We start from the raw sequence: 22355 nt of genomic DNA, 5'->3' as shown, positions 1-22355 counted from the left end.
GTTCAACAAGTTTTTCATTAGCAATATGTTTTTGAGGATGCTAAGGTTATGAATGGCACTATAGAAATGTAAGTCATTCTCCAAGAAAGAGGGCAGTAAACGAGGAAGAAGCTGTAGACAAGGATTAAAGAGGTAAACTAGAGTGAGGAGACAGACAAAGAGGATGAATGAGTCAGTGATAGAGGAGATAGCAATGAAGATGTGTTAGTGTCATTTAACATTCAGGAGGGCCAGCAGTGGAATCAGAGAGAGAAACTACAGAGCCTCCACTTGCTGAGGGATTGTCTTTCTCCAGCTTGGGGCCAGTGACGTGACTGTTTATACGAATTGCACCCACTCTGCTTCAACAGCTTAGATGGAGTGAAACAAGCTGATTCCCTTCCAGAGACACTAATGTTATGCCAGCTCCCTCTGCAGGTTTCAAATTGAGACAACGTTAATAAACACACACGCACACCATGTGGCATTAAAACTACAATGTCAACACCCATGAGCAGGTGACGTGGTGTTCGTGTCCCTGCCTTGGCACTGTATACTCTGGGTTCAGGTCCCTCTGTCCCTGAGGTGTATCAAGCAGGTTGTTAGGAATAAATGAGTCAGTACATTTTGTTAAAGAGGCTGTATCTTCATGAAGAATGCAAGTAATGGGACTTTTGAAACAAAAATTGTTCAGAAGATGTGAATACTTAGGTCGGTTGTTTTGACTGGCACAGACTCAATGGGTTGAAAGGCCTTTTTCTATGCTGTAGACTCGATGACAGTGCCACTGTCAATGCCTTTGCAAAATGACAATGCTAGCTAATATACACAAAAAATGTAAAAACTCTGGGATTTATTTCTAGGGCAATCAAATTAAAAGCAGAGATGAAAAATAATCTTCTGCAGAACCTTGGTTGGACCTGACTCGAAATATTGTAGACCAGTGAGGAAATTTCAATTTAATAAGAATGCTCAGAGAACCAAGTCTACCACAATGGAAGGTAATAAAAAAGCATTACAGAAATCTATAACACAAAGGGGGCACTTGAGCATGAAATGCAGAAAGCTAATACACAGGTAAAGCTGGCAATCAGGATGGCTAATGGGATGTTTTGGCCCTTCATTCAAGCGTGTTGGAGTATAAGAGTAGGGAAGCCTGACTGCAACAGTATAAGATGCTGGTGAGTTTACAACTGGAGTCCTGTGAGCAGCTTTGGTCCTCTTATTTAAGGAAAGGTAACATTTTATTGGAGGCAGATCAGAGTACGTTCACTTGGCTGATCCCCAGTAAGGAGGCGATGTCTTATGAGTAAAGTTTAAACAAATTTGCACTCTACTCATTGGAGTGTGGAGTTTACTTGCACCAATAAATGCAGAACAAAATTGAGGAAAATTTTCTTGACCAATTAAGACAGTGAATACATGAAGGAATGGTTGAGTTAACGAGCACAGATTTATTTAAGGAAAGCTGGATAAACACAAGGAGAAAAGAATAGAAGGGTGTTTTGCTAAGTATGGGATGGGAAAAGGTGAAAAGATTCCCGTGAAGTATCAATGTTTTGTGAAGTTGGGTACAGTACTTGTGGACTGGGAGGCAGGAAGCTTGAATTTAGTGTTAGTAAAATACTAGGTGGGAAAGCATTACGTGGTCCCTTTAAAAGATTGTGCTTTATCTATGCTTAGAGATTTAAACAAAGTGTCCGTGAGCAGGTTGAAAGTAGCAGAGAGCTCCTGCATTGAAACATTTGTGTCAAAAGGCTATGCAGTTAGCAGGCCAAGCAGCAGTTTTGTTTTGTTAGCAAGACAACTAGTTTTGAATTTAGCCAATCAATCTGAACTAAGTACTTAGATACCAAAAACTAATTAAATTTAAATCTGTTGCAGAGATAGTAGGAACTGCAGATGCTGAAGAATCTGATATAACAAGGTGTAGAGCTGGATGAACACAGCAGGAGTTAGGGAGGGGATAGATCGGTCCAGGGAGGATGGACTGGTCAAGGAGGCAGGATGAGGTTGGTGGGTAGGAGATGGGGGTGGGGCTTAGGTGGGAGGAATGGTTAGGGAGGCGGGGACTAGCTGGCTGGTTTTGGGATGCGGTCGGGGGAGGGGACCTCCCTTTTTTTTTAACACAAACCCTCAACTTAAATAAGTTGAGATGAACAATATAAAAGACAGTTAGCTAAATTTACCTTTGCATCAAGAAATATTTCAGTTTGGTCAGCTCAAATAACAGCTTGTGGTTATGTAGAGCTCGAATGTAAAATGCCACAAAGTGTTTTGCGAGAGTATCTCATGTGATATTAAGGCAAAAAGTTTGGAGAAAGAACCAGGTCTCAAGGAAGTATCTTAGATGGGAAAAGCAAGGTAGCAAGGTAGAGAGAGAATTCCCAACCGTAAGGCTGGGGCCGCTGAAGGTATGGCCATCAGTGGAGCACTTGGAAATGCTCAGGTGACCAGAATTAGAAGAGTATAGATACCTCATAGAGACAGAGGAGCCATTCAGCCCACCAGATCCATGCCAGCTCTCCACAGGGCAGCCCACTGAGAGCTATACACAATGTGATCCCTGTGATCTATTCATTTCAGTTGCGCTCATTCAAACAGCTTTCAAAATTATTGACCGTATCTAAACCTGCCAAACACATAGGCAGCAAATTCCAAGTAATGAACTATTAGCTATGTAAACGGTTCTTCCTTACATTCCCCACATCAAACCAAAACCTGAAATTTCTCTCTCTTTGCCCTTGGACCAGCAATTAGTGGGAACAGCTCATTCTTGATATGATCCCAGCTGTAGCATCCTGCAAGGGTCCCACTCTTACTTTAGACACTCTTACTTTCACATACCTGTAGAAGCACTTGCTGTGTTTTTTTATATTTCTTGACAGTTTATTTTCATAGCCAATTTTCTCCCTCATAGTTTTCTACTCATCTGCTGCCGGTCCCTAAAATAACTAAAAAGGCCCCAGCCCTCTAGCTTACCATTGATTTTCGCTGCTTTGTATGCCTTAGGCTTTTTTTTAATTAACTGGATACTCTCCTTGACTGATGGTTCATCGGTCTCATTGAGTTCTTTTTGATCAGAATATCCTATTGAGAATTATGAAATATCTGCTTAATTGTCTGCCTTTGCTCACCAGCTGACTCCACTTAGTCTATTTTCCAGCCCACTTTGGGCAACTTTTCATACCTTCTGTTTAAGTTCAGGGCACTAAATTGAAACATGATTCCTCTCTCTCAAACTGAAGTTGAAATTTTACCATGTTGTGATCACTCTTTCTGCAGGATCTTGACTATGAGATCTCTAATTATGAGAACCCTTATCAATCCTTTGTCACTACACATTATTAACTGGGTAGATTCTATGAGGTAATAAAATGTGAGGCTGGATGAACACAGCAGGCCCAGCAGCATCTCAGGAGCACAAAAGCTGACGTTTCGGCACTAGACCCTTCATCAGAGAGGTGCTGCTCAAAGAAATAATCCCTGATATTTTCCAAAGATATCCCTTCCATGTCACATTTTCTCATCTGATTTGTCCAGTCAATATCCAGGTTAAAATCACCCATGATAATTGTAGTGTCTTTCTCACACACCTTCATGATTTCCCATTTCATGCATTGTTTTACAATAAGGCTCTACAGATCATCCTCACTCATCATTTTATTTCTTTTCCATTCATTTTCCATTCTTTATTTCCACTCAAACTGATTCCATATCATTATCAATTGCATCTACATCACTATTCACCACACGTCAATATTAACCTTTATAAACAAAGTTCTTGCAATTGTTTTTCCTTTTTGCCTATTCTTCTGGAAAAGTGAATACCCTTAAGTATAGAGTTCCCAGTCCTGGCCACTCTGTAAAAATGTCTCTTTATTACCCATCAATTCATATTCATTTATTTCCATTTGTGCCATCAATACATCTATCTTGTTACAAAAGAGCAGTGATCTAATCCATTGAGTGTCAGAGAGCAGGGACTCCTGGAGTGTTAATGGAATATTGCTCATACAATGATGCTTTACAACAGGCAGAGTAAACACAGCCTTTTTTTGGTTCAGATCCATCAAAGATTGATTATAACTTTGAAAGTCTAGTGACTAAAAGATTTTTAGGGCAATTCAAAAGAGACCTGAATGGAGTCAGGAGGAAAGGTCGTTTCTCTCCAAAAAAAGGAGTACAGAACAGTTCAGGGAAAACATGTTTACCTCATTAGAAAAATGTAGTTTGTGTTCTATATCAATTTCCATTGACCCTTCATACCCTGTGACAATTTAATGTCAACATTCACCTACCATCCTTTAATTCAAATAGGCAGTTGACTTTAGGAAAGATACATGAAAGGTACAAACTGTGGCTCACCTCAAATCCTGCCCTCAAAGAAATGAGAAGTTCTGGGTTTACAGAGTCATAGAATCATACAGCATGGAAACAAACCCTTCAGTCCATTCAGGGATGGGACTTGGGATTCCTGAATTTTTCCAGTATTTCAACACAGTGAGAGATCTCCATCGGAGCGAAAATCCGAGCCTGATTCTTTTCCTTTGAACTATTAAACATTGAGTTGTTTCTATTCCTGTACCACTTTGTAAAACTTAGTCAGATATGATGAAAGAAGGAAGAAGGACATTCAACGGGTAATCCTCTGTAAAAGATTCAGTCAAGAATAATAATCAACAAGAAAGTCAAGGACCAAGGGGAGCAGACTGGAAAGTGGGAATGAAACCATAAGCAGGGAAGACATGTTCTCAATAATTGATGGAATAAGGTTGAGGAGCCTGCTCCTTAGTCCTATGTTTCTAATCCAATTGGTTTTATCCAGTTTTAATCCACTATTCAATGAGCCTCAATTTTGTGAACAACCTTTTCAGTAATACTTTCTGAAATTACATTTAAACAACATCTACCACATTCCCTTCATCAGCCTTCTCTGTGCTATAGGTATCACAGACCTTCAAGCCTAAAGCAAAGCTGGGCAGACTTGGACATTTCTTGATCAGCACAAATGGGGGTGTTAATGCTTGAGAAGGGCAGGGGACTGAAAGGTAACCGCTTTCCTGTTTTTATTATTGCTCAAACACATACCATAAGGTGTAGGAAATGGAGAAGACAGAAGAATGTCACCAAAGGATGAATATTTCAGGACGGGAAAGGATGGCTGTGGTCCCAAAGTGATGAACCAATAAAACAAATGATGAATCCACCAGTGTTAAACTGGTGCAGGGAAAACCAAAAGAACTTCCATTTCACCTAAAACACTTAATGCAAATGGTACTTAGATGAAAATGCTCAAATCTGAAAATGTCAGAATCATGCATTTAGGAAATTACAGCTACTTACCTGCAGTCTCATGCGACAATGAATTAAATCAACTTTTCTTTTAAAACTGTCAACTACACTCCAAGTGTTCCATTTTTTGAAGCATTTATAGAGATAAAAGGAGGAAAGGAAGCTTTTCATTTCACGCAGTGAACTAGCACTGTTATTTTTAGCAGATTTATTGGTGAAATAATTGGAAACACATTGGTGACTGGTTCTCACTAAGTGCCCATCTCTCAGTATCATCACGTCCACTGTAGCCCTAGCTATTCTCAATCTGATCAGTTCTGCCATTAAACTGGCAAACTGCATCAGTACTTTCTCCAAAATTCAGAACCAATAGAGCCTATTGGATGAGTTCTGCCCCATAGTGTACAACATCTCCCTGCATTTATGCAGCGAGATGATTAAATGTTCCAAAATATTTCACAGAAACTTTACAGCACGATATAGGAAATCAATTGACATAAGGGAGATTTTAGGACCGTCACCTGTGAAGGTAGTCATTGAGGGAGGTTTTATGGAGTGTTTTAGAGATGAAAGGGATGGAGAGGTTTCAGGAGGCAAAGCAGCAGACGGTCCAGGTGTCTAGGGTGTGAGCTGTTCAACATTTTCTTCAATCATGATTCTGAACACCTCGATCAAATCTCCTCTAAATACTCCCACTTCTGAGAAGAAGATTTGCAATGTCTGCAAACTGCTGATGTTACTGGGATACCTAATTCCTGGAGCCATTCTTGTAAACCTTTGTTTATTCTTGTGGGTTGCATCTATTAACATCTGTGACTAACTAAACCTTATCAAACCCAATTTCAAAATGTTCACTTTCTGATCTTCAACAGTTTTGGAGGGAGTGAATTCCCTAAAAGACTCACAGAATGGTTACAGTGCAGAAAGAGGCTATTTGGCCCATCAGACTTATGCTGGTTCTTTTTCTTAGTGCCAGTCTCCTGCCTGTTCCCCATAGCCCTGCACACCATTACTATCCAGATTATAAATCCAACACCCTCTTGAATGCTTTAATTGAACTTTCCTCCAACACATTGCTATTCCATAAGAAATGGGGGAAAAAAGTAAATTGATTTTCCCTGGATAGTGTTGAGATTCTTGGATGTTGTTGGAGCTGCATGCTTCTAGGCAAGCAGGGAGTATTCCATCATACCCATGACTTATACCCTATAAATGGCGGACAGGCTTCAGGGAGTCAGGAAGTGAGTTTCTCGCTGCAGGTTCCCAGTGTCTGACCTTCTCATGTGTTTATGTGGCGAGTTCAGTTCACTATCTAGTCAACTGCAACCTGCAGAATGTTGAGAGTGGGGTAATGCTCATGCTGTTGACCTTCAAGGAGAGTTGGTCATTGCCTAACATTTGTCCAACAAAAATATTACTTGCCACTTACAAGATGCAATGCAGAAATTCACCAAATTCCTTAGACCTTCCAAACCCATGACCACTTCCATCAAGAAGGACCTGGGCAGGAGATATCAACCACAAAATCCCCTCCAAGCTACTCACCATCCTAACTTGGAAATATATTGCTTTCCCTTCAGTGCCACTGAGCTAAAATCCTGAACTTCCTCCCTATACGACAATATGGTTGTCCCTTTGCAAAAAGGACTGTGTCACTTCAGGAAGAGGGCTCATCATGACCTTCTCCAGGGCAATTAGGTTTGAGCAGAAAATGAGAGCCCAGCCACTGATGCCGACATGTTGAGAATTAAAGTTTTTGTGAAGATTTGTAGCTCGGGTTGTGGATGAGGTTGTAGATTTGCTCGCTGAGCCGGTGTGTTTGATTGCAGATGTTTCATCACCCTGTTAGGTAACACTGTCAGTGCACCTCCAGTGAAGCGTTGGTGTTCTGTCCCGCTTGTTATTTATATGTCGCAGTTTGCTGGGATGATCGGCATTACTTTCCATTTCTGCTGCATTTTACATTCGTTTTATAGGTTGTGGGTCTGCCCACACTCGCAACCAATAAAACTAACATCATATATAAAATACCATGCAAGGCCTGTGAGAAGCATTACATAGGCCAACCTGGAAGAGAACTGACAACGAGGATACATGAACATCAACTAGATACCAAGAAATATGACCAATTCTCACTGGTCTCAGTACACACAGACAAAGAAGGACACAAATTCAACTGGGGCAGCATATCCATAATAGCGCGAGCCAAACAGAGACATGCCAGGGAATTCCTGGAGGCCTACTATTCCAACCGGAACTCCATAAACAAACACATTGAACTGGACCCGATGTACAAACCACTGAAAACCAGAACTGGAAGTGATGCCAACCACCCCAGCAAACTGAGACATATAAATAACAAGCAGGACAGAACACCGACACTTCACCGGTGCCACACTGATGATGTTACCTAACAGGGTGATGAAACGTCTGCAATCAAACACTCCAGCTTGGTGAGCGAGTCTACAACCTCTTGTTGAGAATTAACTTAAACAATGTGTCCAAACCTTTTGGAAATTAATCATTCAAATTCCCTTCAAATAAACTTGCTAGCACCTAGTCAGTACTCACTTTCTCCTGCCCAGAGGTGTTCTCGGTGATTTGATCTTGAATGCCTTTGTCCCATGGTGAGCAGTTCTTAAAGATGGTGATGATTCTGGATCATCGCTCCACTGCTGTTCAAGTGATTCTAAATCAGACACAGCATAAATATAGAATTCTCATCACAGTAATCTTTTCCCTGAATCAATACTGTTTTACATTGGATGCTGCGTTGGCACAGAGACTGAGGGACACGAATAATGTTGGAAAGCATGAAACCAAAGTGTGAAGCTGCCCTGGTGGGGTGGTTGTAAGATTTATCCAGTCTCATTGTAGTGAAATGTTCCTTTCCTGTAACTCCACTAACTTCATCTTTTAGACCTTATCTATAGCTGTTCCCTGTAGTTGGTGATTTTCCATTGTGGCTGTCATTGGATCTGGGTATTTTTGAAATACAGCTCTTTTCAAGCTTAAGACGTTGCAGATTTTAGTGATTGCCACTAATGCCAATAATCTAATGTGCCACTAATGCCAATAATCTAATGTGCCACTCACAATTTCAGGAAACTACTTCTTTGGTCAAATATTAGGTGCCAATATTTAAACATCACAAGGACTGCATGCAACTTAAAGACAGTATAAGATATTGGCTGTATACAACATAAACTACAAGATGTTGACAGTACATAAAGATTGTACGCGACACAGAGACTGTTCACAGCATACAGACTATAAAGATCACACTGATGGTATACAACACAACTGCATAAATCATAAACACTATCTACATCACATAGATTGGACACGTAACACAGACTGTGCGTGACGTGGAGACTGTACACATCATCTGTACAGACAGCATCAATATTTATCAGGCACCCTTGGTGTAATCAAACATGCTGTGATGCTTTACAGTAACATTTCAAAATACAATTTGACACTGAGCCACATTAAGCATTGAACCACATTAGGGCCAGATGACCAAAAATCTGTTCAAAGCAATAGGTTTTAAGGAACATCTTCGAAGAGAAAAGCATGGTAAACAAAGATGTTTGGAAAGGAATTACAGATTGAACCAAAAAGTTAGATTTAGAAGATATTTTTGTGAAATGATGCTGACTGTCAATGGACAAGAACAAGTAACGGAATGCCACTTGTCAGATGTCCTTACCACAGGAGCTGAGCAGCTTGTAGATGTGATCTGTTGAATAGTTTCTGGCTGCAGGACTGTAGTTATTTGCAATGGAATCACTGAAAGAGAAAACAAACATTTCAGTGAATCTCTGCCAAATAATGAGTTCAACTTGCTCATTGATCTCAAAGTGTTAACGTCACACTCATTTTCTCCTGCAAAGCTGGAAGAACAATTTAGCCACAAGAAAAATATTTCTATAAATAACTGCAATGAATTCACCAGCATAACCTGCAATAAATGAAATGTTCCTGCAGCTAAAACATGTTTCACAGAACATTACTGCAGACAAGCTGTTTATACTTAAATTTAGCCAGACATTTTATATATTTTATATCTCAGTATTCCCCATTCTATACTGCAGTAATCTCTATTCTTAAGTCCTAGTATTCTCCACTCTATTCCCCATTCTGTATTCCAGTATTTACCATTTTATTCTCCATTCCACATCCCAGTATTTCCCATTCCATATCCTGGTATTTCCCATTCTATTCCCCATTCTATTCCCCATTCTGTATCCCAGTATCTGCCAATCTATTCTCCATTCTACATCCCACTGATCCCCAATATATTCCCTATTCTACATCCCAGTATTGCCCATTCCATATCCTGGTATTCCTCATTCTGTTCCCTATTCTAAATCTCAGTATTCTCCATACTATAGCTCAGTATTTTAAATCTATTCTCCATTCTATGTCCAGTATTCTCCATTCTATATCCTGGTATTACCCATTCAATATCCATGCCGCTTGGCCTGCTGTGTTCATCCAGCTCTACACTTTGTTATCCCCAATATCCAAGTAACTCCCCATTCTATATCCTTGCATTCCCTATTCTATTCCCCATTCTGTATGCCAGTACATCCCCATTCTATATCCTGGTATTCCCCATTCTGTTCCTTACTCTACATCCCCAAATTCCACATTCCACATTATGGGATGCTATTGAGAGTTAGGTCTGCACTTGACTTGATCCAGAATTGAGTTTGAATCTGCCTGGCAGGATTATTTCTCAAAGACACAGACACACTATTAACAATTAGACAACATTTGCCACATAATCATGACTGTGAGAAGAGTTACACTGATTAGTATTGATAGTCAGACTAGCTGTATGGTGTTTGTGTGTACTGGAAGCTACATGTATTAGTACACAGGACCCTGTTCTTTGCAAACAGAAGATACATGCACTCCCTTCTCCTCCCCCATTTCTGAAGAGGGGCCCAGACCCAAAATGTCAGGTTTCTTGCTCCTCTGATGCTGTCTGGCCTGCTGTGTTCATCTAGCTCCACGCTGTGTTATCTCAAGCTCCAGCATTGGCAGTTCCTGCTAACTCTGCACCTACAGTATGACTGTTTCAACACAACAAAATAATTAACACTCGGTGACAACAAGGTGTGGAGCTGAATGAACACAGCAGGCCAAGCAGCATTGGAGGAGCAGGAAGGCTGACGTTTCGGGCCTAGATCCTTCTTCAGAAATGGGGTAGGGGAAGGGGGTTCTGAAATAAATAGGGAGAGAAGGGGAGGCAGAGAGAAGATGAATAGAGGAGAAGATAGGTGGAGAGGAGAAAGATAGATCAAAGAGGCGTGGAATGACCCAGTAAAGGTGAGTGTGGGTGGGGAGTTAGGGAGGGAGTAGGTCAGTCCAGGGAGGACAGACAGGTCAAGGGGGCGGGATGAGGCTAGTAGGAAGGAGATGGGGGTGGGCTTGAGGTGGGAGGAAGAGATAGATGGGAGGAAGGACAGGTTAGGGAGGAGGGGACAAGCTGGGCTGGTTTTGGGATGTGGTAGGGGGAGGGGAGATTTTGAAGCTTGTGCAGTCCATGTTGGTCATGTCAGCAGTTGGAGATGTAGAGGTCGAGGGAGGGTATGAAACCTTGGGGTGGTGTCGAGAAGGAGGGGGTGTGTTGGAGGCGGGAGAAGGGGTCAGGAGAGGGAGGGTTAGGCTCACGGTTAAAGAAGTAAGCGTGGAGGCGGAAGGCGGAAAAACTTCTCAATGTCCAAGCTTGAGCGGAATTCATTGATGTGTGGGTGGAGGGGGTCAAAGGTGAGTCCTCTACTGAGGACTGACCATTCATCGTCAGTAAGGGGGAGGTCGGGAGGGGGATGTTGAAGACCCAGCAGGGCTGTCTCCTCTGGAGCTGCGTGTTCTTCCAGCTCTACACTTTGTTATCTCAGATTCTCCAGCGTCTGCAATTCCTACTGTCTCTGAAACACTGTTAACAATCAGTCTTTCGTTCATTTCTCAGGCCATTATTCTGATCAATCAGTCAACCTGCCTTTTTAAAAGTTAATTGTCAGTTACCATTAGCTCGTGCATTCTCCATGACAACGCTTCCACCAATCAGAGTCCACTTTCTAACCAATCAGCATGCCCTCCCATTCTTTAGATGACATGTCCATCATGGGCCTCCTGCAGTGCCACAATGATGCCACCTGAAGGTTACAGGAACAGCAACTCATATTCCGCTTGGGAACCCTGCAGCCCAATGGTATCAATGTGGACTTCACCAGTTTCAAAATCTCCCCTTCTCCCACCGCACCCCAAAACCAGCCCAGTTCGTCCCCTCCCCCCAATGCACCACACAACCAGCCCAGCTCTTCCGCTCCACCCACTGCATCCCAAAACCAGTCCAACCTGTCTCTGCCTCCCTAACCTGTTCTTCCTCTCACCCATCCCTTCCTCCCACCCCAAGCCGCACCTCCATCTTCTACCTACTAACCTCATCCCACCTCCTTGACCTGTCTGTCTTCCCTGGACTGACCTATCCCCTCCCTACCTCCCCACCTATACTCTCCTCTCCACCTATCTTCTTTTCTCTCCATCTTCGGTCTGCCTCCCCCTCTCTCCCTATTTATTCCAGAATCCTCACCCCATCCCCTTCTCTGATGAAGGATCTAGGCCTGAAACGTCAGCTTTTGTGCTCCTGAGATGCTGCTGGGCCTGCTGTGTTCATCCAGCCTCACATTTTATTATCTTGGATTCTCCAGCATCTGCAGTTCCCATTATCACAGCACGCTCATAAATGTTGTTTTCCCCTCTCTGTTATTTCTTGCAAAGGTTTTCTTGCACGAGGACAAGACAAATCTAACCTTTTCAGCAACACTCAAGTCAAGTCTCACCAAATCTCTCCAAAAAGAATCCTGTCATATTGCTCCCTGAGTCTGCTGCCCTTGTCTCTCCAAATGCTCGAGGTCATGGTTTAGAAGGTGGGGGCCAATCTATTCCAAAGACCCTTCTCATTTCTGAGGGAACTAGTTCTGTTTGGGTGTTTATTCAGCTGCATTTTATCAATATTCCTATGAGTCTCAGAAACCTAGGGAATAACTAAAGATCAGTGATAGGAAATATATGCTTTTGAAATGTTTCTGGCAATAATTCTGGTCTATTTGAGAATTACTTTTAGAACAACGGAATGATTGAGTCTCTGCAATCCAGTGTTTAACAGCAGATTTGGGATGTTTTCCCTTTCGAAGAAAGTAAAATGTAAAACAATTGGATGTGAACCATCTGTGAAATGTTTTCCCAGTTTTCATGGAGATAGGAGACCCCCAAGACAGTGTGACCTTTCATGGAGCTTGCAAAGCAGAAATCACAGGGGAGAACAATAGTCACGTATCATCATGTGCAAAGAGGACACCAACCGAGAATGGTTTGTCCAGTCAAACAGGCAGTGTCTACATGCAGGATATTGTACCATGTACAGGCAATGTTACCGAGCTGTTCTACTCGTGGGCAGCATCCGAATTATACTGAACAAAAGGTAGTGGCTGAGAATCTACTGCTTCTTATTCCCCTCCTATCCTCCATAGCCCATTCCATCTCATTCCTCTCCCCCTCCTCATTCCCCTCCCCCTCATTCCCCTCCCCCTCCTCATTCCCCTCCCCCTCCTCATTCCCCTCCCCCTCCTCATTCCCCTCCCCCCTCATTCTCCTCCTCTCCTCATTCCCCTCCCCCTCCTCATTCCCCTCCCCCTCTTCATTCTCCTCCCCCTCCTCATTCTCCTCCCCCTCATTCCCCTCCCCTCCTCATTCCCCTCCTCCTCTTCATTCTCCTCCCCCTCCTCATTCTCCTCCCCCCATTCCCCTCCCCCTTGCATTCCCCTCCCCCTCCTCATTCTCCTCCCCCTCTTCATTCTCCTCCCCCCATTCCCCTTCTACTCCTCAATCCCTTCCCCTTCTCATTCCCCTCTTCCACTCATACCCCTCCCCCTCCTCATTCCGCTCCTCCTCATTCCCCTCCCTCTCCTCATTCCCCTCCCCCTCCTCATTCTTCTCCCCTTCATTCCCCTTATACTCCTCATTCCTCTCCCACTCTCATTCCCCTCCCCCCTCACACCTCTCCCACTCTCATTCCCCTTTTACTCCTCATTCCTCTCCCGCTCTCATTCCCCTCCCCCCTCACACCTCTCCCACTCTCATTCCCCTTTTACGCCTCATTCCTCTCCCCCTCTCATTCCCCCTCCCTCCTCATTCCCCTCACCCATCTTATTTCCCTCTCCATACAGAAGTGCATTTCATAGTTGGCAATGCTAACTGCACTGCAGGTCGCACAGCCGATAGACTTTTTAAATACACCTGTAATTAATTGTGGGCCAAAAGGGATAGGGGACAGAGCAAAGTTAATTAGACCTTTAGCAAATTTGTGAAATGCTGTCTGCTATGAGGAAGTTTGAACATTTCAGTCTGTCTTGATTCCTGTCTTAATCTTAATCACTGTGATATATAAACTGTGTTATTGAGACGCAACACCTTGCTTTGAGAATGCAGCAGGATCTGCTGGCCTATTGCTCAGTGAACGGTACAATCCTGACTCCCCACCAGCTCCCAGAATGGAAAGGCAATTGCACTATTACTGTTTATTGCCTTGTTGACGGAATATCCTGCAGAAAGTCAGTCAGACGTTGCCACAGATAATGCCCGACACTGCTCTGTGTGCAAGGCAATGCTCCAATCTGATCTGTCAATCACCACTCTCCACAGAATGCAGAGATTACCCAGTGATTGCATAAAATGTTAAATCAACACTACAATACCCTGAAACGACTTAAGTCTGATGATAATGGATTGGGAAATTGACTGAATTTCACAGGATATGTATGTGCCCTTGGTTTCAATGGCTTTTTTGAGGATCTCAAACTGGAATAATACCTTCAATCTCTTATTCAGTTATACAAGTGTTACTGCTTGGTGCATTGAAGGGATTTATACCTTCACTGCAGAAAGTAACACATCAGGAGGACTGTTGTGAACAGGGGAAGAGTTGAGCCGGAAAAACATGAACCGGGAAACAGGACCGACTGAGTTGTTTAATGAGGGAGAGAAAGAAAATGGCTGAGATTAAAACAAACAGCTCATTCATTCCAAGGTGACAAAATACAGGAACTGTTGTTTAGGGCCTGGGAGGGAAAAGCTTCATGAGAGATTGAAAACAAATATTTAGAGTCTCAGCAAAGAGACAGATATGAAGCTGCAGATTACAGTTAACAGTGGAAGCTCTGGCTGAGAGTTTTGAAGAGTTAGTTTAGTGATGCAGAGGTAAGAGGAAACAATAAGTAAAGACAAACAGTGCACAGCAAAGTCATTTGTAAAGAAACAAACTGCATAAGTGGTTGCCGAGGCAGCAGCCTCAAATTAATTGAAAACTTTGCCTCATTCCCAAAGTGTGTGTATGGGGTGGGGGGGGGTGGCATTTGCTGTCTCTGTTGATGGCAGAGTGAGTTATAGAGAAGTTGACATTTAACCATTGCAACAAAGGTTAGAGACAGACTGCCATCATGAGTCAATAGAGGTGACGGCTGTGCTGCTTACCGCGATGTGATGAGCTAATTATCAGGATGTTGCTATAGAAATGGCAAAGTCATTCCATAATTATTACAGAAGAGGATTACTGCGACCTGATTTGTAACAAGTGCCCAACACCACTACACTCAGAGCCTGCCTCCACCAAATTTCCAGCCAGTGCATCTCACACCTTAACTACTTGCTGTGTGAAGAAGGTTTTTCTCACATCACTCTTGCTTCATTTGCTTTAAATCCACACCCTTTTGGTCTTTCTTTCTTTTTTACAGATTCTCCCTATCTACTAATGCGTGCGTGCGTGTGAGAGAGTGTGTGTGTGTGTGTGTATGAGTGGGAGTGGGGGAGGGAGAATGTGTGTGTGTGCACGCGTGTGAGAGAGTGTGTGTGTGCATGTGTGTGTGCGCGTGTGTGTGTGTGTGTGTGAGAGAAAGAGTGTGTCTGTGTGTGTGTGAGATTGTGTGGCTGTGTGTGTGTGTGTGTGTGTGTGTGTAAGGTTGTGTGGCTGCATGTGTGTGTATGAGTGGGAGTGGGGGAGGGAGAATGTGTGTGTGTATGTGCGCGCGAGTGTGTGTGAATGTGTGTGTGTGTCTGTGTGAGTGAGTGTGTGTGTGAGTGAGTTTGTGTGCGTGCATGTGAGTGTATGATTATGTGTGTGTCTGAGTGTGTGAGTGAGTGTGAGGTGAGTGTGTGTGTGTGAGTGAGAGCATGCATGTGAGTGTGTGTGTGTGTGTGAGAGAGCATGTGTGTGTGTCTGTGTGTGTGACAAAGCGTTTGTGCATGTGCGAGTGTGTGTGTGAGAGAGTGTGTGCATGAGTGAGTGTGCATGAGTGAGTGTGAGTGAGTGTGTGTGTGTGTGTGTGCGCGCGCGTGAGTGTGACTGTGTGCGTGTGTGTGTGCGTGAGTGAGTGTGTGTGTGACTTGTTGGACTCTAACTTGGTGCGGTGTGGTTTCTGACCTTGTTCCCACAGTCCGACTCTGGCACGTCCATATCATGCCACAAAAACTGAAATTGTTGGAAAACCTCAGCAGGTCAGGCAGCATCTTTGGAGAGAAATCAAGATTAACATTTCAGATCCAGTGACTTTTCCTCAGAGCTGACGGCAGCTGGGAAAATGTAATTTATGCAGTAGACAGTGTGGGTGGAATGGGTAAGGAGTAAACAACAGGTGGAGATAGAGCCCAAAGAGAGAGAAACAGACGGTCAGACAAAGGAGTGCATAAGGATCAGGATAGGAGGGTGAATAACTATCCATGGGGACCCCAGCTGCCATCCGTTCTGAGGAATGATCACTGAACCCAAAACATTAACTCTGATTTCTCTCCACAGATGCGGCCAGGCCTGCTTTTCAAGCAATTTCTGTTTTTGTTTTCTGATTCACAGCATCTGGAGTTCTTTTGGTTTATATTCAAACCCAACAGCGGCCCCTGGGGAGCTCCTCACAACCCTTCTGCCTGCTTAAAGAAATCAGTGACCATTAGTCTCTGTTTCCTATCTCTCAGCCTGTTTTCTATCCACAGTGTTGCTGTTCTTTATAATTATACCATGATCTTTAGCTTTCCTCACAAGTCTATTGCGTGGCACTGCATCAAGCTGTGTTAAGTGATTGCACGGGCTCTTAAAACATTGGCACGCGGGAACAAGAGGATACCACTTGACCTCTTCTGCCTGTTCTGCTGTCCAATGTGCTTTGATACTGAAGGTAATGAAGTACTGCAGTTTACATGGTGCAGTGAAATTGTGATGAATCAAAATCAGATTACCCAAAACCATGGCTGTGTCAATGTCATCAGCCATTGCCACCAATTATCAGCCAAAGTTTCGGAAATGGTAACTCTGGGTTAGCTATGCTCCTGCTTGGCATGCAACCACGCCAACCAACTGGAGCAGAGTTAGTCCGCACTGAGGTGTGAAATTATGGGAAAGCCCTCACTAGATGTTGGGACTTCTCCATGAAAACTGTATGGAAGGCTGAGGAGATTGAGCATGGTTCAGCTGCCTGTTGCCCTGCCTGTAGCCACAAAGATCATGGAATAACTCTGAGATTTCGACACGGAAAAGATATTTGACTGAACTGATAACTTGGTATCTGAAGGTAACACACTGAGTTCTTCCAGAACTTACTCCCAACATTTTTCATTATCTATAGAAGATCAGGCCATTATTGAACATAGAGCTGTATAGCTCACAAACAGGGCTTTTGACCCATCATGTCTATGCTGACTATTCTGAACTCAACCCATGGACTTCCACCTGGTCTATATCCCTCTATTCCCTGCCTGCTCATGTGTCTGTCTAAACGCCTCTTAAACTTTGTTTTCTGCTTGTACCATCTTCCCCTGGCAGCACATTCCAGGCACCTTCCACCCTCTGTTTGTAAAACATTCCTCACACATCTTGTTTAAACTTTCCCCCTCTCATCTTAAACATATGCCCCTTAGTATCTGAGAAACATTTAGATGTACAATTGTGATGCCAAGGCATTCAAGAGCCAAATACTGGAAAATCGGATTACAATAGTTAGGTGGTCACTTTGGACAAGTACAGTGCTGATGGGCTGAAGGACTGTTTCCTGTGCCACAGGTGCCTATGACCCTGTGACCCAAGATCCTACAGACAGTGATGAAACGATGTCCAAATCATTTGTCTTTCCCAACTCACTGCCTTATTCATACCTCTTGTTATTTTAGAGAAGCTTTATCAGGTTACTCCTCAGCCTCCGACACCAGAACTGTCCAAGCTTGTCCAACCTCTCCTGATAACTAGTACACTGCAACCTGGGCAGCATCCTAGTAAATATTTTCTGCACCTGCTCCGAAGCCTCCACATCTTTCCTGTAATGCGGCAAAGGGACCTGCACACAATATTGCAAATGTGGCCAAACTAAAGTTTTATAATACAAGGTGTAGAGCTGGATGAATGCAGCAGGCCACGTAGCAGGGGTCTCAACCCGAAACATCAGCTTTCCTGCTCCTCAGATGCTGCTTGGCTTGCTGTGTTCATCCAGCTCTACACCTTGTTATCTCAGATTCTCAGCATCTGCAGTTCCTACTATATCTGTAAAGTTTTATATAGCAGCAACATGACTTGCCAAATTTTATACTCAGTGCCCTGACCGATGAAGGCAAGCAGGCCATACGCCTTCTTTGCCACCTTATCCACTTGTGAGTAACCTGAAAAAGAAGCCATTTTATCACTTGCAGTGCTATCTTTCACTTTTTAAAAAAATGTATAGCACAATCGTATTAGTAAAGGGGCCCTTCAGTACTCCCAAAGCGCTGTTTAACACAAGTATAGAGAGTAGGTCCCCTGTAATTCAACTTCTTGTGATTTTTCTGTACATTGAACTGAGGCAGAGTTCTCCTTATCAGGTCAACATCAAAGGCACTATGACCATGATCTTTAAAATGAGTGGACATTAATCCTGCTCCCTTGACCAACATTTATTGCACAACATCACTGATTATATCATCACAGCCACATTGTTGTTTGTGAATGTTAATAATTAGAAACTGGCTGCTTTTTTGGACATTACAGCGGAGACCATTTCAGATGTGTTGGTTGGCCTTTCTTCTTTCTCATGTTGTGATTTAATTATAGCTGGGGTTAGCCAGAGCCTTTGGAGGCATGCTGGGAGGTGTACCAGAGCCCTGAGAGGCATGCTGGGAGGTTGTACCAGAAACCTTTAGAGGCATGCTGGGAGGCTGTACCAGAGCCTTTAGAGGCATGCTGGGAGGTGTACCAGAGCCTTTAGAAGCATGCTGGGAGGTTGTACCAGAGCCCTTAGAGGCATGCTGGGAGGCTGTACCAGACCCTTTAGAGGCATGCTGGGAGGCTGTACAAGAGCCTTTAGAGGCATGCTGGGAGGTGTACCAGAGCCTTGAGAGGCATGCTGGGAGGTTATACCAGAGCCTTTAGAGGCATGCTGGGAGGTGTACAAGAGCCAAACTGGTACAGGAAGGAGAGACCCCCCACAACCACACATCAACGAATACCAGTCACGGTTGGACATAGAGCAGTTTTTCCGCCGTCTTCGCCTCCATGCCTACTTCTTCAACCGGGAACCTAACCCTCCTTCCACTGACCCCTTCACCCGCTTCCAACACAAGCCCTCCTCCTGGACACCACCCCCAGGCCTCCTACCCTCCCTCGACCTCTTCATCTCCAACTGCCGTCGAGACATTAACCGCCTCAACCTCTCCACCCCTCTCACCCACTCCAACCTCTCCCCCGCAGAACGGGCAGCCCTCCGCTCCCTCCGCTCCAACCCCAACCTCACCATCAAACCCGCAGACAAGGGTGGCGCAGTGGTAGTATGGCGCACTGACCTCTACATCGCCGAGGCCAGACGCCAACTCTCCGACACCACCTCCTACCGCCTCCTCGATCATGACCCCACACCCGAGCACCAAACCATCATCTCCAACACCATTCACGACCTCATCACCTCAGGGGACCTCCCACCCACAGCCTCCAACCTCATTGTTCCCCAACCCCGCACCGCCCGTTTCTATCTCCTTCCCAAAATCCACAAACCTGCCTGCCCTGGTCGACCCATCGTCTCAGCCTGCTCCTGCTCCACCGAACTCATCTCCACCTATCTGGACTCCATTTTCTCCCCTTTGGTCCAGGAACTCCCCACCTACGTCCGTGACACCACCCACTCCCTCCACCTCCTCCAGGACTTCCAATTCCCTGGCCCCCAACACCTCATATTCACCATGGACGTCCAGTCCCTGTACACCTGCATTCCGCATGGAGATGGCCTCAAGGCCCTCCGCTTCTTCCTGTCCCCCAGGCCCGACCAGTCCCCCTCCACCGACACTCTCATCCGCCTAGCTGAACTCATCCTCACACTCAACAACTTCTCTTTTGACTCCTCCCACTTCCTACAGACTAAGGGGGTGGCCATGGGCACCCGCATGGGCCCCAGTTATGCCTGCCTCTTTGTAGGTTACGTGGAACAGTCCCTCTTCCGCACCTACACAGGCCCCAAACCCCACCTCTTCCTCCGGTACATTGATGACTATATCGGCGCCGCCTCTTGCTCCCCAGAGGAGCTCGAACAGTTCATCCACTTCACCAACACCTTCCACCCCAACCTTCAGTTCACCTGGGCCATCTCCAGCACATCCCTCACCTTCCTGGACCTCTCAGTCTCCATCTCAGGCAACCAGCTTGTAACTGATGTCCATTTCAAGCCCACCGACTCCCACAGCTACCTAGAATACACCTCCTCCCACCCACCCTCCTGCAAAAATTCCATCCCCTATTCCCAATTCCTCCACCTCCGCCGCATCTGCTCCCACGATAAGACATTCCACTCCCGCACATCCCAGATGTCCAAGTTCTTCAAGGACCGCAACTTTCCCCCCACAGTGATCGAGGTCGCCCTTGACCGCGTCTCCCGCAACACATCCCTCACACCCCGCCCCCGCCACAACCGCCCTAAGAGGATCCCCCTCGTTCTCACACACCACCCTACCAACCTCCGGATACAACGCATCATCCTCCGACACTTCCGCCATTTACAATCCGACCCCACTACCCAAGACATTTTTCCATCCCCTCCCCTGTCAGCTTTCCGGAGAGACCACTCTCTCCGTGACTCCCTTGTTTGCTCCACACTGCCCTCCAACCCCACCACACCCGGCACCTTACCCTGCAACCGCAGGAAATGCTACACTTCTCCCCACACCTCCTCCCTCACCCCCATCCCAGGCCCCAAGATGACATTCCACATTAAGCAGAGGTTCACCTGCACATCTGCCAATGTGGTATACTGCATCCACTGTACCTGGTGTGGCTTCCTCTACATTGGGGAAACCAAGCGGAGGCTTGGGGACCGCTTTGCAGAACACCTCCGCTCAGTTCGCAAAAAACAACTGCACCTCCCAGTCGCAAACCATTTCCACTCCCCCTCCCATTCTCTAGATGACATGTCCATCATGGGCCTCCTGCACTGCCACAATGATGCCACCCGAAGGTTGCAGGAACAGCAACTCATATTCCGCCTGGGAACCCTGCAGCCATATGGTATCAATGTGGACTTCACCAGTTTCAAAATCTCCCCTTCCCCTACTGCATCCCTAAACCAGCCTAGTTCGTCCCCTCCCCCGACTGCACCACACAACCAGCCCAGCTCTTCCCCCCCACCCACTGCATCCCAAAACCAGTCCAACCTGTCTCTGCCTCCCTAACCGGTTCTTCCTCTCACCCATCCCTTCCTCCCACCCCAAGCCACACCTCCATCTACCTACTAACCTCATCCCACCTCCTTGACCTGTCCGTCTTCCCTGGACTGACCTATCCCCTCCCTACCTCCCCACCTATACTCTCTCCACCTATCTTCTTTACTCTCCATCTTCGGTCCGCCTCCCCCTCTCTCCCTATTTATTCCAGTTCCCTCTTCCCATCCCCGTCTCTGATGAAGGGTCTAGGCCCGAAACGTCAGCTTTTGTGCTCCTGAGATGCTGCTGGGCCTGCTGTGTTCATCCAGCCTCACATTTTATTATCTTGGAATTCTCCAGCATCTGCAGTTCCCATTATCTCTGGTACAGGAAGGAGGTTTTCTGCTATTCTGCCAAATTGCTTACAGCAGGAAAGTTGGCAAATTAACTGCCTGCCCAGAGATCAGTTAACGGAACAAAAGTTGACACATCCCCAGGGCCTTATAATCTACATCCCAGCGTGCTAAAGGAAGTGGCCATAGAAAGAATGGATGTGTCGGTTGTCATCTTCCAAGATTCAGTAGATTCTGGAACAGTCCCTCCAGGTTTGAGAATGACAAATTATTTAAATTTGATGGAGGGGGAAAACAGGGAATTAAGAAGTAGTTAAGTGAATATCAGTAGTAGGCAAAATTATAGAGTCTTTTATAACAACTATTGATGACAAAAACCTGGGCAAGATTGTGAGTTATGAAGAGGATGCAAGGAAGCTTCAGGGTGATTTAGTTTCTAGTTGAGTGAGTGGGCAAATATGTAGTAGATACAGTACAATGTGGCTGAACATGAAGGTATGATCTTCAATCTGAAAAACAGAAAGGAAGGGTGTTATTTAAATGGTTAGATGTGTGGAAAAATTCCACTTCCCAACATCTGACCATTTACAACATAGAACATACAACATATAACATACAACATATAACATACCACATAGCACAATACAGTACAGGTCTTTCAGCCCATGATGTTGGGCCAAACTTTTTCCCTAAACCTAAGGTCTATCTAATCTCCACCGCTACATTATATTATCATCCATATGCCTACCTAATAGCCTCTTAAATGCCCCAGCCTTAATACTTTAAATAACACCCTTCCTTTCTGTTTTTCAGATTGAACTGTATACCTTCATGTTCAGCTACATTGTGCTGTATCTACCACAAGTTTCCCCACTCACTCACAAAGGGATCTGAGCATCCTTGTACAACAGTCAATGAAAGTAGACAGGCAGATGCAGCAAGCAATTAGGAAGGTAAATGGTATGTTGCCCTTCATTGTAAGAGGATTCGAGTTCAGAATTATGATATGTCATGCTACAGTTA

The 22355-nt window shown here is 44.9% G+C and overlaps 1 protein-coding gene across 1 annotated transcript in view; it reads right to left on the bottom strand.

The window, feature by feature from the left end:
• Nucleotides 1-22355, bottom strand: part of LOC125463128 (dynein axonemal heavy chain 3-like) — a 556635-nt gene that overhangs the window by 502242 nt on the left and 32038 nt on the right. The window contains 2 exon segments of the mRNA XM_059654753.1: nt 7846-7963; nt 8987-9066. Coding sequence (XP_059510736.1) covers nt 7846-7963; nt 8987-9066 — 198 coding nt within the window.

Source organism: Stegostoma tigrinum, chromosome 25, assembly GCF_030684315.1.
Source record: "Stegostoma tigrinum isolate sSteTig4 chromosome 25, sSteTig4.hap1, whole genome shotgun sequence".
In the NCBI taxonomy this organism is placed as follows: Eukaryota; Metazoa; Chordata; class Chondrichthyes; order Orectolobiformes; family Stegostomatidae; genus Stegostoma; species Stegostoma tigrinum.
This window is presented reverse-complemented; position numbering and strand designations above follow the sequence as displayed.